This window comes from Siphateles boraxobius, unplaced genomic scaffold (assembly GCF_051911475.1).
Source record: "Siphateles boraxobius isolate OS27281-9 unplaced genomic scaffold, OSU_SipBor_1 31, whole genome shotgun sequence".
Taxonomy (NCBI): domain Eukaryota; kingdom Metazoa; phylum Chordata; class Actinopteri; order Cypriniformes; family Leuciscidae; genus Siphateles; species Siphateles boraxobius.
The window spans coordinates 4,224,791-4,243,308 of NW_027508931.1; the positions used below are offsets into that span (position 1 = coordinate 4,224,791).

At 38.7% G+C, this 18,518-nt stretch overlaps 2 protein-coding genes across 3 annotated transcripts in view; one reads left to right on the forward strand and one right to left on the reverse strand.

Annotated features, from left to right (window-relative positions):
• Positions 1-18,518, forward strand: part of mgat4c (mgat4 family member C) — a 131,007-nt gene that overhangs the window by 84,204 nt on the left and 28,285 nt on the right. The window contains exon 1 of one of the 2 annotated variants that reach the window (XM_077193445.1): positions 11,422-11,454. The exons of the other annotated variant lie outside the window; for it this stretch is intronic. The gene's annotated coding sequence lies outside the window, so the exon portion shown is untranslated. Of the gene's footprint in view, positions 1-11,421; positions 11,455-18,518 lie in introns of those variants that run through there. 2 annotated transcript variants of the gene reach the window in all.
• eps8b (epidermal growth factor receptor pathway substrate 8b) lies at positions 9,163-15,614 on the reverse strand. The gene is made up of 7 exons (XM_077193451.1): positions 15,542-15,614; positions 14,298-14,391; positions 12,426-12,560; positions 11,463-11,550; positions 11,057-11,234; positions 10,313-10,445; positions 9,163-10,211 (listed from the first exon to the last, which is right to left on the reverse strand). The coding sequence occupies exons 1-7, from the start codon at positions 15,550-15,552 to the stop codon at positions 10,134-10,136; spliced, it is 717 nt and encodes a 238-aa protein (XP_077049566.1). The 5' UTR covers positions 15,553-15,614; the 3' UTR covers positions 9,163-10,133.

Sequence of the window (18,518 nt, forward strand, 5' to 3'; positions counted from 1 at the left end):
TGATCCCATTCGCCATTAGCAAAAGCTCCACTCGTGAATTTATCTTCTCTTAGTCTCCAGCAATATCATTTTCCCCAGCTTGACAGCCCTCAAGCCTCCCGAATGCAATAATAAAGAATTGATTATATTCTTTATGGAGCGCAGAGGGCCCAAATGTGTTTTGTGTTCCTTCTCCTATCAGCTGTAATGAAAAAGGGGAAAAAAGGATGGAGGTGAGTTGATGAATGTGTGGAAGTGATTCAGAATAGTTTGTGAAAGGTTTACATTACCACCGAATACCATCAGTCTTCTTGCTGAAATATCCTCACTGACACACACTAAAACACTAGGTGGATTTTGTCACTCGTTCATCGATAAAAACGGAATAGAAAAACATTCGGCCGTACATGTTTTGCACTGTAGCATATAATGAATTGAAAGTCTGGCTGAAAATGTGTTATTGTGGAAGGCCTCTCACGTATTGATGTAGGTTTTAATTTCCTGCTCTCCCGTTTGCCATTAGCATCTGATACAAGCGTTTAATGAAAAACACCCCCCTCCCTCCTCCAGACTAAACTGTCACGGCGAAATAATGAAGCACACAAAGCACCAGGAAACTAATAAACCTCATATTTCTTTTGACATCAACATGAAATCATATGAAAATAATACTTGCGAGAACAGACTCTCGCCGTAATGCCTCCTTCGTATTGTATTTTTGAGCGAGATGGCGAAAAATTATGGTGAGGCAGTAAAGGACCTGTATTATCCTTGAAATGAGCTTATTTTTACCTGAGTGTGGGGCATTTTATCAGACCTAATGAACAATGGCTGTCATGTGTGTCAGCCACCTCAGTGGTTTAGGATGACGTATCATTACTTATATCATTAGGGGTGAGATTTGAGGAGGTGGTGTGAATTATGATATTTTGCCAGTTTGTCATAATCATGACATGCTAGAACATTTGTCATCAAAACCCATCCCATGAAAATCCATGAACCATTTTTATAATTTATGCCAGTTAATTTTTAATAATCCGTCAGTCCTTGAGAACAAATTGAGAAACCTGATTTGGATTTAGTGAGGTGCGATAAATTCAAATGGACTGGAGTGTGATATATGCTCTGAGATCTCGTTAATTTTACGGTAGTCCTTCATGCAGTGCAGACGTTGTGCAGAATCAATAATCGGTGTATGTCAAGTTGTTGAGTGATGTGCATTTGAAGTGAATTCGATTATGGAATGATGTCAGAGAGACAACAGTACAGTTGTAGGTTGTCTTAGCAACTAAAATTAACGAGCATACAATGGGCGTCATCACAATCATGTTCTGTCAAATGATTACCTCACTTTTACATACAGTAATACCACTTACAGTGCCAAATGCAAATTCAGTGTGAGAAAGCTGTATGAAAACATGAGGGGAAATTAAATCAGCTACTGTAAAAAAATAACACAAGTTTAAGATGGATGTTGCTGTCAGCGATTATCTGATATTTACACAATTAGATCATGTTTTAGTGACATAATTTTGTGGCAAATACCTGGTGTGCCAACATGCAATGGCTAAAAGCTCCCACTCAACATCTTTGCAATCTGGCAGGCTGTCCTGCTTAGGGAACTCTTTTCTGAGCGGTTTAAATCTACCATGTCCTGTTTGGCCAGAAACTCATTATGGGCCACCATCTGCAAGTGATGAACAAAATCCAGATTCTCATCTCCTGGCACCTACCGTTGGTCCTCTGGGACGGGGAAACAGTTTAAGCAGACCAAGCTGTGTCTTTTCAATGTGGATTCAGATCTTTTATACCAAAGATATGGCGTGTTTGCATCATGCATTCCGAGACTGGTAGCGGCTGACAGAGGTGGGAGTAAGTCACACATGTGCAAGTCACAAGCAAGTCTCAAGTCTTAACCTTCGAGTCTCAAGCAAGTCCAAGTAATTTTTTTATAAAGTCAAGTCAAGTCAAGTCACTGCCTTATGTCAAGCAAGTCAAGTCAAGTCGTAGCTTGGGTCACAAGTCACTGGCAAGTCATACAAACGTTTGACGATTTCACTGAATTTATATATTAAAATAAGTTAAAACTACAGAAGTTGTGGACTATGGTTTTATTTGCAACTTTATTTATTTTTTATATATGAATTTCCAAATATAGCTGAGTGGTTACTACAATAAAAATCTAAATGTAACTGAAATTAGGCCAAAATTAAAGCGTGAAAAAATAAATATGCCAAAGGCATTCTTCAAACTGGCATCCCCTTAATACAAGTTATATATTTTTAATTATGAAGTTAAAACCGCCAATAGGTGGCGCCAAATTACCGTATTAATGTACGAGTCATAGAAGCATTCATTTAACTTATGTTCAAAACGGCAGATTCGTTCTGGTGCTAAGCAACTAGGTCACTGAATCACAAATACGCATAACTCTTTCTGTGGCTTGTTTGGAACTATTGTCATTGGAGAAATCGAGCAAAAACTGAATTTTTTTGGAATATTAGGCTATGTCTAAATGTCACACCACAATATTCACTCTTTGTTTACTGAACTGTTTTATAAAATCATTATCACATTTGCAATCGCGTCAATATTCTGGAAATATTTTTCTTATATCATATGTTATAATTATGAAAATAACTCATACTAGGGCATTTAATTCCACCACATTTTGAATTTTGGGTGCAATATTAATTCTGCTGGCATTTTGATAACATCTAATAGATGTAACCCCTGATAACATCTAACCCTGCTTTAAGAGAAACATAAAACACGACAAAACATTAACAGTTTTCTATGTTGTTTTTTGTCATTGGAAAGAACGACATATTTGGCTTTAAAGCATGATTTAAAAAGAAATGTGGCAAATGTTATATTTGTCATATGTTACAAAACATATGACATCATTAATTATCATTTGAATATTGACAACATTAAGCTACATTTGAAAACATAATTGTGTATAAAGAGGCATGCTGTTTTGACCAATATTCTCGATTTAAAGATAGTCAAATTAACTATAACAAACAGGTTAAACAAGCCATAGCTTACTTTTAGACGTGGTGAATGAAGTTCGACTGTTCGTGGTTGTGATGGTCGTCCGATATACCCTGCCAGTTATTATTCGTACAGCAAATCTTCTTATATGAATATAGTCAATTTCTAGTGTTTATATCCAAAAAGAAACGATGCTGGGAGATGTTTTTGTATTTAGCGCGCTCACCGCAATGTATGTTTTTTCTGTGCTTGTGCAGTGTCACGCAATCGCGCAGAACCTGATAACTGGCTTCAATGGTTCCGTTGCTTTCATTTTGTTCATCAATTGATGTTGCGATGATAAATGTATATCAAGTCATTCTTGAGTCATACAGTTCAAGTCAAGTCAAGTCTCAAGTCATTGGATCTCAAGTCAAAGTCAAGTCGAGTCATTTTCTTAATTTAGTCAAGCAAATCTCAAGTCCTTAAATTTGCGACTCGAGTCTGACTCGAGTCAAGTCATGTGACTCGAGTCCCCCATCTCTGGCGGCTGACACCATGAATGACAAATTCTGCTTAGGTTGTTTAAGGAGCTCTCGTGGAACAAGCTGGAAGTCGACACTTAGATTGGGCCTGTTATGCATGCATCACCATCTGTTTCATACAGTAACATACAGAAGAGTCAAATCCGAAGATAAGTTCCCAAACATGTATTTTCATCGGTCGCTTTTAGCAACTGTGTGATATAATTCTCTGCTTTTTTGTCCCCTTGGTTGGTTGCGCTTAGCTGGTGAAACTCGTGGGATTGGACCGTAGAGAGGGACTAGAGGGGAGGACACCCCTCAGCAGATAAAAAAGGATTTGTGTCTGGGAAACTGGAGATTGCGGGCCTGTCTCTCTGAGAATTACAACAGCCCCTCAATGCAGACCTTACTCAAACCTTTGCATGGATCTGAGGGACTTGAGGCAGTGACGCATTCCAGTGCTGTTAGCACAGACATTGGCTTGGGTCAACCACGTTTTTCATGTTATTGCTTTTCTTCTAGAAAGAACACAATAATCTGAATAAGAAATTCAGAACATAAAAGATTTATGAACATGAGCAAAGTAGAAAGTGTAAATACTTTTCTTGTTGTGGAAAGTTACTCTACTGAACTGAATCTGACGGTACTGATGCATTGGCTACTTACAGTGAAGCCTTCATGCTTTGAAGACTGTTAATACTTGTACTTGCTTTAGGCTGACATGTTACTTGTTTTCTGTGTTGGCATCATATTTGCATCACAGCAACTTTTAATATACAATAATTGCATCGAATTCTGTCATAATTTACTCACTATTAAAGTTGTTCCATACCTGTATGAATTTATTTCTTCTGCTGAAAAAAAAAGAAGATATTTTGAAGAATATGGTTAACAAAGCATTTGATGGGCCCCATTGACTTCCATAGTATGGGGTAAAAAATACTATGGTATTTTAGTCAATGGAGCCCATCAACTGTTTTGGTTACAGACATTATGACAGAATTTGAATTTTTGGGTGAACTATCCCTTTAAGCTCATATATGTATTGTTAATGTTTTCATTGTTTTAATTTTTCCATCCGCATGAAATGTGGTGTTACGTGCCCACCAAATGAATTGAAATGGAACAACATAACACATAAAGACCACAGAGATTCAGTGACGATGCATAAACTATTTATTATAAATGATTTAAATGGTGAACAATTTGTCACAAACGGAGCATGGTGGTAAAAGAAAATAGCAAAACACACAGAAAGAAAACCCTGCCCACACATATCTTCCGGAGGAATAACACTTGCCTGCCTCCCATCCAAAACAAAAGACAAGGTTCTCCGTGAGTCTTCCGGGTCCTCTGACTGCTACCCTAACTAATCCTAAATTAAATAACATGAAAAAAAACCATCACCACTTACCACCAGCTCTAAATAAAGTTATAAACTAAAATTAACAGACGTGGATTCCTCGCCGGGAACGTGCTTATGAAATACGACCATGAAGTCAACACGAGAAACTCCATCCAGAGACATAACAGGCCGAGCACATGAGACCCCCCGGAGCTGCGCTCCGTCTGCCACCAGAAGCGGCTCGGAAGTGGGAGAGAGAGAGCGGATGTCAACCAAGGCGTCTTTAAAGCAGTTGGCCCCACCCACAATCAGCAACCGGCGGGACGTCACGTGACCTATAGAGGAAAAGGAAACACAACTGCACAAAGCAGCACAAACACTGTTCCCATTAGGCTTGACAGCGTAACATGTGGATATATACACATTTCACGCTGATGGAAAATTGTTTACATTTTTGAAAAATCCTAGTATTTATATATATTAATTTCTACCAGCATCAATTTAACGACTGAATTATCATTATAATCATGCTTTTTTTTTTTGCAAGTTGCCTTTGTTGTTGATGAAAACACAACCAAACAAAAAATAACCTTTGTTATCAAACATTTTCATCTGTGGTTTTAGTAAAGATGAGATTGCAACTGTTTGGAAGCACATATGAACTGGCCACTGAGCAAGAGGGCCGGCAGTCTCTTGATATAATATAACCAGCAGAATGCAGTTTGCTAAGGGCCTTTTTTACATTGAGCAGGGTTGTCTTGAGGCAAAGAGGATGTGACAGGGTGCATTAACTTGATCTGTCTCTGTTCTGAAGGATTAAATGGCTATCCTTATACATTAGCCTTGAGCTAAATGGCCATCTACCCGCTCACATATTGTTCAGTCCTCACTGTCAGTGTTACACACGCACATGGACTCCACGCTCGGTAACCGTTCATGGTTTGTTTCTTGACGAATTAAAAAAGAAACAGCTTTCCACACTGTAAATCGATCGTGCCGTGCAAGCGGTAAGACCCTCTCAGATGCTGAAGAGGGCGACCGGATCGATCCCTCTCTCTCCGCTCAACGAAAACAGGGAGACACAAATCTAAATTGAAGTCCAGGGTGATTTACAAAAGGGGAAAAGAAAATGAATCACTGCAGATGTCAGGGCGAACACAGAGATATAATTCAATTACCTAAGTGTGGAATGACATTTGATTTAATCTGAACTATTAATGCCAGTGAGGTCAAGCCAAAAGAAAGGGCACTTGTCTAGTTAGTCGCAATTAGAGTGTAAATCTCAAATGTCTGTAAGGCGGGGGAAAATGTCATTTGCAGAATAACTGGCTAATAACGTGGTTCCCCTCACCTTTGAGTAACCAGGCGGCGCGGAGTGAATCTAAATCATGCAAGACTAACAGTAGAGTCATTCGAGAAATTTGTCCTCCTTTTGTCATGGTTGGAAAAGAATTAGTGGGAGCACTCGATGAGTCGGTACGGAGCGCCGAGCACCCACTAATCCTTGTGAACAAACACTGGGAATTAGGGATCTTGGCAAGGGTTTAGGGAGATACTATATGCACATTGTCATGTTGTTCCCTTTTCCCCTAATCATCCGTGTCACTTCAGGCGTCTCAAAGTGGCAGATCGCTTATAACATCTCAGGTTATTTTAAGATTTTGTTGTGGATGATGCGCTGCAGCTAAATTACATCACCATATCAACCTATAAAATCCCAGAGGATGTTTGGATAAGTATGCATTATATATGCAGTTCGATTGGTTATTGATTTTGCAGCCGTATGCTCCGCAAAACAGGACACGCATTAGACGGCTTTTATCTGCATGCATCAGACTCCATCAGGCACGCTTGTACTGCCACCTCAAACGGGCCCCATGCATGTTATTGTCTTCTATTTTAAGTGACTGCCCACTGGGTGGTGCAGAGAATGAAATGAGGAGAATTTTGAAGTCGTCGGTCTCCTACAGCGCTGACAGTGCTGGTGTGACTAATATTGTGAATTTAGTTGTCTCTCCAGAAAAAAACTCTTCTCCCCCTGCACACACAGCATACCCCCAAATGCCAAATCTGTCACATGGCAGTTCTCTTCACCAGGGTGAAATACCCTGCAAATTGTGACAACTTCTTTCACGTTGGTTAGCTATAATTGGCTTTAAACTAACAGATCTGGAATGTGTTTTTTTTTATGTGTTTTTTTTTCCGTTTATTCATCTCATAAATTAACGCATGATTAGATTCATGGCATCCCGAGTTAGTCATCTAGTCTTGTTATTGCCATCTTCTCTACTGGTTGGCTTTGTAAATTACTTCAAGTATTCAGAAATTGGAATTCACTTCAGCCAGTGATATGCTGAGTCTTTGTCCCCACAAAGATGGTAATCCTTGTCCTTGTGGGGACATTTTTGGTCCCCATGAGGAAAACAGCTTATAAATCATACTAAGTGATTTTAAATTTTGAAAATTTAAAAATGCAGATAGTTTTCTGTGATGGGCTGGTTTAGGGGTTGTATAAAAATCATTATGTCTATGGAAAGTCACCATAAAACATCTACACACAACAAGTGTCCCGTTCACACAGCAACTTACAGTAGCGTCTCGAATACTGTCTGGATGAACGTGCCACAAGAGTCAAGCCTGTATTTTCATAACAGTAACCATAGTGACAGTGACCAAAGTAATACCAAAAATGGCGATGTCCATAAAACTAAAGTCTTATCACATTTGACAAGACAAGAGTCCAATTAAGCCCAGAGTTAATCTGTTAAGACAGAAGCTTCAATGTAACAAGTGCTAGCTGGACGCCTTTAACCGCTGCATTCGTGTGTAGCATCATGGCATGGCATTAAAGTTGTGCCAGTCTTTGGTCGCGCATAAAACACAAAACTGACGGGAGCCACTCCGGTGGAAAACAGTAACTGGATCTAGAACCTTCAGATAATTTCTCCGTCGCTGTGAGTTACTGAAAGCAAAACCACACAAAACCCATTAGCATAGCGGCTCTCTCACACTGTCTGACATGACAGACAACTTGTTGTCCACTGCGGTTCCGTTCACACAGCGGAGTTCTGAAAATGTACGGGTCGGATATAGAATGCGGTTGTCACTCCTGTAAATAACCATACTTTGTGTGAACATAACCGTATTAAAGCAACACCATTACCACTTTCAAGGCACAGAAAGGTAGTAAAGACATAGTCCATGTGACTAGAGTGGTTCAACCTTAATGTTATGAAGCGACAAGAATACTTTTTGTGCGCAAAAAACAAACAAAAATGACGACTTTATTCAACAATTTCTTCTCTTCAATGTCAATCTCCTATGCTGTTAGCATTGTAAACAGAGTGCAAAACTTCCAGGTTCTACACCAGAACTCCAGGGTCAGCAGCACACGCATGTGTCGTGGTACTCACGTGAACAGCATCATCCAATAATGAGCCAGCATTCTGATGCAGAACCCGGAAGCGCTGCCCTGTGTTTACTACTAACTAACCCTTTAAGGACTCAAATACAGGACTGAAAACTGTATTCTGCTGCTTTGTGAATGTTGTGGCCTAACTGTGGTTAATTCCTTTTTAACTGAATAATGAAGGTTATGTGTGAAATGTAATATCACTTCTCTTTTATTGTATGTCATTTTCTTTGTAACGTATTTGAGACGTTTTATTTTTCATATCTCCTCAATCTGATATCATACTTGGATATTACTTCAAAGAATACATGACCACAATCCCTAATATATAGAATATATAAATTCTCTCAAAAATGGTAGATTCCCTCAACGTGAATAACAATGGTTCCACTGCACTGCAAATCTCTAGTATCTTTTCTTTGATGTTCCTCTCTGTAAATCCCATCATTAGGCATTGATTCATGCCATGAATCATAGTGACAATACGCAGCCACATCCACCATATCTTAAGACTGGGAAGCGTTTTGACAGTGTATACAAAGGGAGAGATGGAGGTCATTCTCACTCATCCTGAACACAGCACAATACTCACTGATGCGTTCACAATCTATTCCAGAAATAAAGCAACAAGACAAACTGAAAGCCACTGTTATGTGCCCCCTGTGAGGGCAAGTAGCAAAGCTGTCAGTCAGTGAGGCGGTTAGAGATTCAGCCTTATGGTTTTCAGAGGGCTGAAAGGCGGCTTTATAGACAACACTGGGTAAGAAGAGCACCAGGAATTTGCTCTGTGAAAAGCGATAGTACAATGACACCTGGCACTTATGAAATCAATGCACATGCAGTACACAATTTATGTAAATATGATTTAAATTAATTACAGTTGTACAGACCCCATATCTTTCACACATACTGATTTACCCATGGGCTTGCATATAGTTTGTTTATTGTTTAATAATAGTTGTTTAATGACAAAATATATATCCAGACTCATAATTCAAAGGTACAGATAGTGTACAAGGAATGTTTCACAATACATCTATGAGCTCTCATGTGTCTTATTATGAAGTATGATAGTCTCTAATCGTAAACATGAATAAACATGATCTTATTTGCGTTAATGAAGTGTGAAGCATAAGTGTACTAATGATTTGAAAAAATAAATAACAACACATTGTTTAAAATGACAATTCAAGTAGTCATTTAGCTGAATATAGTAGGAGATAATAGATTACAATCCTTTACTGCATTATCAATGCCATTTTATTTTTATTCACCATTTATTATTTATGCAGAAACAGATGGGACTTGTTTAAAATGTTAGATTAAATAAATAGTTTATCCTAGAATGATTATAAATAAATCCCTATTTACTCACCCTCAGAAGCAATAACATTTGATGAGATGTATTGAAAAGTGTCAAAGTTGATTTAAAAGCTAGAGAGAGCAGTGAATGACTTAAACTTGACAGATTTGACCACTTTTTGCATTTCATGAAAAAAAAGCTGTGAATGTTCCACATACAAATAACTGCAAGTAGGTTTTGAAATGACATGTTTTAAAAAAATAATGCCAACATTTTCTTTTTTTGGGGTGAACTATCCCTTTAATAGCACCAATCATAAGTCAAGGCCTGCTATCAAAATAATTTTCATCTGTATAAATGGAGGTTAAAGACTTCGCTCTCAATGCATTCATGTTCATCAGTTTAAGCACTAGTGTTAAGCACTACATTGTATGGGTCATAAAGGAAATAGGCAGGACTGTGCTTCAGTAATGATTGGAGTTGTTTAGTCCATCTGTTCTGAATTCCTCTGGGTAGCTGTTGATTGTAGGGTGAACGAGTACTGAAGAAAATGTGATGAAATAAGGCCATGAGTGACGGCTTGATTGACTGTAATCAGTCCCAGGTTGAGCCTTCCACCTCCTGTTGTCTTCGTCTCATGATCTCCTGTAGCTCTGTATCCCCACGACCCCTCTGAGAGAAAGAAAGACTTTCAAGGTCCATTTTGCACTGCATTTGAACGTTTAATCTGCACCAATTCAGATTAACATAAGTGATATTGCTCTGTGACAGACCTCTAATTGAGCTTTCTGCACAGTGAGCTGACTGAAGACACGGGAACCCTCGTCCCCGCACACAGCTTTCAGCTCATCCTTACTGAGAGAAAATAGTTGAGCCCCGTTCAGAATACCCAGACATTCCACCACCCTGGAATGTGGAGAGAATATTACATCATATTCATCATGTTTTTTAAAGGAGCCTTATCACGAGGAATCAAATTTTATTTGATCTTTTGAGATAAATTGCTACATATACTATGAAAATATACTGGGGCAGATTACCAAACAGTTGCACAACCTATTTGTTACTGTTTCCAGGCACTAAATGAGGTGAAATAGTGGCTTGAATATTGAAATTAAGTCACAGTGTTTCTTATCAGCACAAACACGCTTCTTTCTGTAAATTAGGCTCATTTAACACTGCACTTTATTTAAATATCTATTTTCCGGTCATAGTTTACGTTAAAACTGTGGTAGAATTATATTTTTATTTAAAATAGATACTTGACATATTTTAGTATGACCCCCCTTTAACGTTCTCAATAAGATGTACATATTATTATGTGTATTTACAGTATATCTTTATCATAGTCCCCATGGAGCAACCTGAGGGTAAGTACCTTGCTCAAGGTTACATGGTTCATCACTTGCGGGGTTTGAACTTGCAACCTCAGTTAACAGCCCATATGTTTAACCACTAGGTTACAAAACCAATAAATCATCTGAAGTGTCACATGTCGCAGCTCACGTGTCACTCACGGTCTGGAAAATCCCTTTGCATTGAGCCAAGCATTGACCTCAAAGGGCTGGGATTCATACGCGATGGGCACGGATGAACTTGAGCGCTCCACCCGAAAGTTTCGAGCTGGTGGCTGGGCCTTGTTGTCAGTTATCCTCTTCAGCAGTTCATCATTTACCTCCTTCTGTTGGTTGCGGTCTAGAGAGATAGGCAGAAGAAGCGAGAGATAGAGGAACAAGCACTGGGACAGAGACACAGTGAATAAGATTGCCCAAGACAGGAGCAATGAGCTCTGGTGGGAATCTGCAATCTATGTACATAAGAGCACTCTCACACCAAATTCATTTCCCACTTCTCTGCATTTGCTTTTTCTGGCAGACTCTCCCCACTCACAGCGAATACAGCAAGCAGATAAGAGGTACGTACTATCTTTATCCCGGGAGGATTTATTCATCTCCAAAACCTCTGCGTGATTTACAGGGCCAACAGAGGTACCTTTGTAAGGATTCACAGCCTGTAGAGATGGGGAAAACAGAGGGGCAGAAAAAGAAAGAGTCAATGCTTGCCATGTAAAGTAGGAGAATATATGTGTGCACTTTCCACGTACAGTATGAGGTACAAAAAAAGTATTTTTCTATTTTTCCACAAGTGATCGGTAAAAGGATGTGCTTAACCTTCAGGAAATGGTCTGATATATTATAATAGCCTATTTCTATTTATTTTCTATGAGGTGTGCAATTTTTTCAACCCTGTTACCAATTTTATGACTTTTCTAAATACAGTTTAAAGTTTCAATGTAATATTCTCACAGTAAACATACAAAAATGTAATACATTTTTTATGCAATAGAAAAAAAATGGGGAAAAGCCAAAATCACCTGATGTCAGTTCATCTAATTTATCTAATAGTTTTCACAGTAACACTTTACAATACAGTTTCTTTGCTAGCATTAGTTAACTACATTAGTTAACATGAACTAACAATGCACAATACTTCTACAGCATTAAATGATCTTAGTTAATGTTAATTTAAGTTAATTTGAAATTAAAATATCTGTTTAACATTAGTTAATGCACTATGAACTAACATGGACAAACAACATTAAAATAAAAAAATTACTTAACATTCAATTAAAATATGTTGTAAAACACATATTGCTCACTAATAGTTCATGTCAGCTGATGTATTAACTAACGTTAACGAATGAGACCTTATTGTAAAGTATTACCGTTTTCACAACAAAAAACATGGCATATAGGACTCTAATGCTTAAACAAAAAGTAATAAGACATTTAAGTGTAACATATAAGTGCCTTATAGAATTCAAATTATAAACCAGAATGGTGGGTGAACATTTTGACAGTGAAGTAGCTTAGACTGCAAGCTAACCTGGCTGTTGAAGAGAGCAGCACGGTTGTACTGTGGCTCTCCTGGTTTGACCTCTTCTAGCACATTACACGGCACGTAGCCTGACTGACCGCTGCGGTTCCTCAGCAGCCACCACTGTTTATTGTTTTCCAAGGCCTAGAGGAACATGAGAGTCTAGTATTAGTAATTGCATGACTGTGCATGGATCAATGTTTTTTTCTGTGACATCTATTTTTGAGACTGTTCCTCGTTCATTCAACATAATCAACATAGCTAAAAGGTTTTGGTGAAGCGGTTGTGTCATACTGTGTCCAATTGATGCATCCTACCATTGGGATCCTAGAATTAAATCCCAGTGATACCAGGCACAGGCCGGGCATGTCTAGAAACACGATTATCCGTGTTTCCAGATGGATTAGCCAATCGGGGGTAATCCTTCTTGATCACTTCAGTAGTTTTCATGTAAATAGAGTTCCTCAGGGTTGGATGCTGTTCTGAGGGAAACTGCAGACATCTGAAAGTGACAGGTTGAAAGGACGCCTTCCTACATGCTGGATTGTTGTGGGTATTGTTCATTTGGAAGGGTTTACTTGTGTTCAAATAATGTGCAGTTGCATAAGTTCTCATTTTATGCATTATAAAGTAGGCAAAACTATATTCATGTGTCTTTGGGCCCTATCATACATCTGGCACAATGCAGCGCCAGGCGCAACACTATTGTTTTTTGCTAGTTTCAGCCCGATGCAGTTATCATTTTCATGTCCTCATTTGTGCGCCCATGGGCGTGCTGGTCTGAAAACGAGCTGTGTTCAGGCGCATTGTTGGCACGTTGCTATTTTGAGGCAACTGAAATAGACTGCACCATTGACCAACTGAAACCTGGTCTTAAGTCAATGGCGCAGTATATATATTTTTTTGTTATTTAAAGAGCGCATTAGTAATGTGCGCCTATAGGCAGGTGCACAACGCTTGTACACTCTGCTTATTACACACAGAGGGACACGCAGCAGCAAACAAACATGTCAAATATTAAATAGAAAAGGATTACGATGTAAAATTGTAATATTGTGTACATAAACGAATGTTGGAATCCAGCTTGTCCCGTAGATCAGTGGTTCTCAACTCCAGTCTTTGGGACCCACTGCTCTGCACATTTTGTATGTCTCCTTATTTAACACACCTGATTCAGATCATCAGCTCGTTAGGAGAGACTCTATGATCTGAACTGAGTGTGTCAGATAAGAGAGACATACAAAATGTGCAGAGCAGTGGGTCCCGAGGACTGGAGTTGAGAACCACTGTCGTAGATGGTCTGCTCGCGCTTTAACCTTGTGCACAAGCAGATCCGTTTGCTCTCTGGAGACGATTTCAGTCTTTCCGCTTGCAAATTCCGCCATGTAAATAGCAAATCTGCCATGGTGCGAGCGCAACTGGCTTTTAAAGGGAATAGGAAATTACACTCTGATTGTTTTTTTGCACGTTTCACCCAAAACACACCCATTACTCATTAAGAGAATAGGAACAACCCTTTAGATCATGCACTGTGTGCGCCGACCATTTTTCCCGTCGTTAAACTAGCAAAAGTGGACACCGTAAGTACACTTGCGCCACGTGCGCTTTAGACAATGCACTTAGATGGTTAAAATAGGGCACTATCTGTTATAGGTATGTTATGTTCAATCCAGTTTTCCTCAGGTTTCTCAAAAACTTTTGATATATATATTTTTTTATCATTTATGTTCAAACATCAGCCTACGGAGTCTTCTAGACGTTGAGCTCTGCATGAGCTGTAGTCGTGTTTTCTCTCCTTCTATCCTCCCACACGCTGTACCTCAGACCTATTCTGCCCTGTTCCCCATCCTCCTCCACCTCCTCACAGAGGGTCATCCGTACCTCCAGCACCTCGCCCTGCTGCACGGAGAGCTCGTTGGCATTGCGCGCCACAAAGTGATAACGGATCCTGACATGTTGGAGATCGCCGTTAGACCTGTGTGATAGAAATAGCAACACAGCACAATACTTGGAAGTTCATTCATAGGTGAGGCTACAGCTGACTGCAGTTAGTTAACAGTTTACAGTATTTTTAGCCTTAGATGTGTTAATGTGGTCTCTGCACCTTTTGAAGTTGTTGTAGATGCCTAAAAGTCAACATGAAGCCCTGTTTGCAACCCATTCTACTTCTGTAATATGGAGTGTTCGAAGTGAAACTGGGTATTCAATGTGAAAAAAGTATGAATTTTATCCGTCTGCAATTGATTGGATAAAAAGTAGGTACCAGAATGGAGCCAGAATTGTGCTAGTTTAATAAAGCATAGCTGTTTAACTGTTGATTAACATTATCGGTTACACTTTAATTTGAAGGTCCCTTTTTTCTATTGTGTATAAGCAATATTGTACCTATACGTATCAACTAACTCTTCATATTGGAGTATTGGTGGTAGGGTTAGGTTTAGTAGAACAAGTTGGCAAGTACTTACAAAGTTACTTATAGTCAGTAGTAGAATATCTAAAGGGGACCATCCCAATAAAGTCTTAGCAGATATTAAGCAGACAGCATACTAACTCTATACTCGAATGAGAGTAAGTTGACGTGTAGGTGCAGTGTTACTTATAGTCAACCTATTTCTAAAGTGGACCATCAAAATAAACTGTTTCCACGTTATTTAATAGCCCGCACAACCTGTCAGTGATAACGCAGTAGTTTAAAGGGAAGAGTTATTTAATTTTAAACTTATTTGGAAAACCGTGCAGCAATGTAAAGTAAGTAAACCGTGTCGATTTGGGTTTAATGTTGACTTTCAAGGAAATCCAGCAGACCAAACAACTTTGTCTAGAGACCAGTCCATGAACAAACAACTCATAACTAACAAGCCAGCATAACAAGCTACTTTGAAAATCCATACTTTTTGTTTTAATGATATGTGGACAAATTCTGCCACTTTTATTAAAGTTGCAAAATCTTCACAAAGCATCTATATGGACATAACATATGTTATCTCAACAGGGTGCATTTTACTATGAAAAGTATTGTTTCTTACCTTATAAATCTACTTTATGACAAAAACAAGCTATAAAACACTGAAGAACTTTACACGATGAACACATACATGCAGAAACTATTATAATGGACAACTTACGACTCAAGCATCCTTTTTCAGAAGAGCCTGCGGTTGCTTTGCTGCAAGCGTGCCGTGAGCCGCTGCACCCTCCGCCAAGGTGGAAAGTAACTTGACGTGCTGCAGCCTGCACATGTGGTGTATCTCATGCATATTTCAGTGGGCCTGCACAGAGCATGGAGAACTTTAAACTGAACGTACTGGTCCCCATGCATCATTAATGTGCTGGCCTACCTCTCTCCTCCTCGTCCAGTGATAGAGCGTTGAGGATAACCGCAGTGGCCCAGTGTCCAGCATGTGCCAAGACCTTCTTTCTTGAAGCCCATAAATAAATAAACATGCTGAACGCTGGAAACTGGCACTCCACTACACAACAAGCAGATTTGTTTTCGCCTGCAATCGCAATTTGTTTTACACGCTCCAGATAACTGACCATATATTTTAACTGCCTAATAATTGTAGCCATTCAGCTTGTCACTCTTAATAAATTGCCTCAGTAAAAATGTAATTATCAACTTTATATATTTATATACTTCTAAAACAACAGTATAATAAATTGTCTTTGTACAAATTATTAAAGGTTGAGAACCATAATCCATGACGGCTTAGATGCATACTTTACAGCCAGCATACTTAAAAATTGCATTTAAAGTTTTGCCCATTCTAGTGAACACTATCAGAAGGTAAATATGGCAAAGAAATATACATAGAAATATTCAGGTTCGCATATTGTCTTTGTGACAGTATTTGTGACCTACTGTTGATTAACACACACACACACAAAAAACATTCATGTTGTTTGAGCTGTAAAGCTGTTTAAATTACCATTTTTATTCTTAAAATATGTTAACCCTCATACTGGTTTTCCATAAGTGCCTTACTGTAACAGAAGTTTTTTTTAAGAAAAGGTTGAAAAAATTTTTTTGCTGCAAGGCAAGGCACGTTTACTTATAGCACATTTCATACACTATGGTAATTCAAAGTGCTTCACACAGAAATTAATTAAAATAATCACAAAATAAAAGTAAGGAAAATTAAACAGTTATAAAAGGAATTAAAAGAGATATAAAGATGATACATAGATAAACTTTCATCTGGCAAAACATGTATCATATTATTCACAGCTGCTTGTTTTACTGTGAGATTTTCCCATGTTGATTGTACTGTGTCTGTGGTGTTTTTTCGGCACGCCTAAGTTATCTGTAATCAACATTATGCCACCAATGCTGTCAATTGGGCTTAACTTGTACTGAATCTGTAATATTCCTTTACATTCTACTACCTACAGTACCTTTTGAGATGGCATGTTGATTGACAGTCTACCAGAAAAGCACTATCAGTACATCAAGCATTTTTTGTAGCACAGAACAGAACACATCTTAGCCTGAAGAATCAGTAACCTTTTCTGAAATCCTTAGTTGTCGACCCAGTCTGTGACCTGTAATAGTATAATAACGTTGGAAGATGTTATCAGCCCAGAGCCGGTCGTGAGAGGACCCTGTTTTCACCTACAATTGGATAACACAAACATGATGACACCATGCTTCTAGAACATGGACTGGTGTTTCTATTGGTGATGTTTTTGGTTTATTCTGCAGGCTCAGTGTAATCCTTTGCCAAAAGCGTCTACTCCCACAAATCCATGTTCTGAATGCCAAACATGTCAATCCATTTTCTCGTTTGAAATGCATTTATATCTTTATTTACACTGTTTTTTTTATGAATGCATATCTCATCTGTTTGATAGTGTTAATCAAGTGTTGTTGCCAGCAATTTGTCTCTTTTTGTGTGGATTTTAGCATGTGCAGTACTTTTCTAGAGGGTTTATTTCAGATGAATAAGTGGTTGGTTATATGCAGTAAACAACATTCTATTTACTTTTGCTTTTATGTCATCAAACAAATGAACAATGGTGTTTACCACCTTTGCTAAACTGTCTTTCTTGTACAACATACGCAGTTATTAAAATGGCATCTAATTAGAGGCATTGAGCAGGCGTTTTACATAAGATTAATTGCATTTTTGAGAGCACTTTTTCTTCATTATTATTCTGCCGTGCAAATGGATTCACTGAAACTGTAATGCATATTCATTTTCAGGAAGCTTGGAAATTGTGGGAAATTAGCCAAAGGTGGATCTGGGCTGCTGTGAGGGTACAAGCAGAATGTGTAACAGGAGCTCTGATTCTGCTCTCTGAAGTCTGGGCCTCCTTAACTTCCATCCTGAACTATGGTGGGCTTTGCCTCAAGACAGAGCCAGTGCAGGTTGTTATTCTGGGATATTTAAAGGGGACATTTATTGAAAAATAATATTGCCTTGCTCTTATGAAGAGTTAAGACCTATAATAGCATGCGTTCACAGGTTCTCTCTTTTTTCATCAATCAATTAGAGAACAACCTTCTAACATTTCAAAACTCTTTAAGCATATTTCATACAATATTTTAAAAATATTCTGAAGCACAGTATAAAAAACTTGAGACATTTGAAAAAGAACAATTAAAATTGGAGAACACATTCGCATACCCCTGCTGAACAATAGAGCATAAACCAGCATGAATTCCATGAAATATGGTAGTCAATAGTGATAGCATGCACTTTTTTTAACAATTGCTAAAAGAGAATTAATTCAACCAATTTCGAGAGCCAAGTGCCTAACTAAAAGTCACATAATAAAACATTAGGTCACCATTATGGAAGGAGACTGCAAGCTGAGTGGACCAAGATCACAACAGAGAAATGTGATAGTCATCTAGATTACGTATGCAACCCCGGTTCCCTTCCCAGGGAACTCCATGCTGCGTTGAATGATGCTATGGGGACACGTCCCGCAGTACCCCGTGTTACATTCGCCACCACCATTGGAGGGGTGCCTAATACTGTCCAGTTAGAAACCAACCTCACCTCTTTTGGGCTTTTTTTTCTGCGAATGCCAAAAAGTCCAGAGGGCGAGACAGGGTCTTCAAGGATGGTCTCGTCACACTCTTAGACGACAAATTGA

What these genes read in the sequence shown, in the direction of transcription:
- eps8b (XM_077193451.1), bottom strand. An exon ending in AGCAGGGCGAGGTGCTGGAG is followed by an intron (nt 12,561 to 14,297) that starts GTACGGATGACC and finishes ATGTTCCTCTAG; the next exon opens with GCCTTGGAAAACAATAAACA. An exon ending in TGCAGAAAGCTCAATTAGAG is followed by an intron (nt 10,212 to 10,312) that starts GTCTGTCACAGA and finishes TCTTTCTCTCAG; the next exon opens with AGGGGTCGTGGGGATACAGA.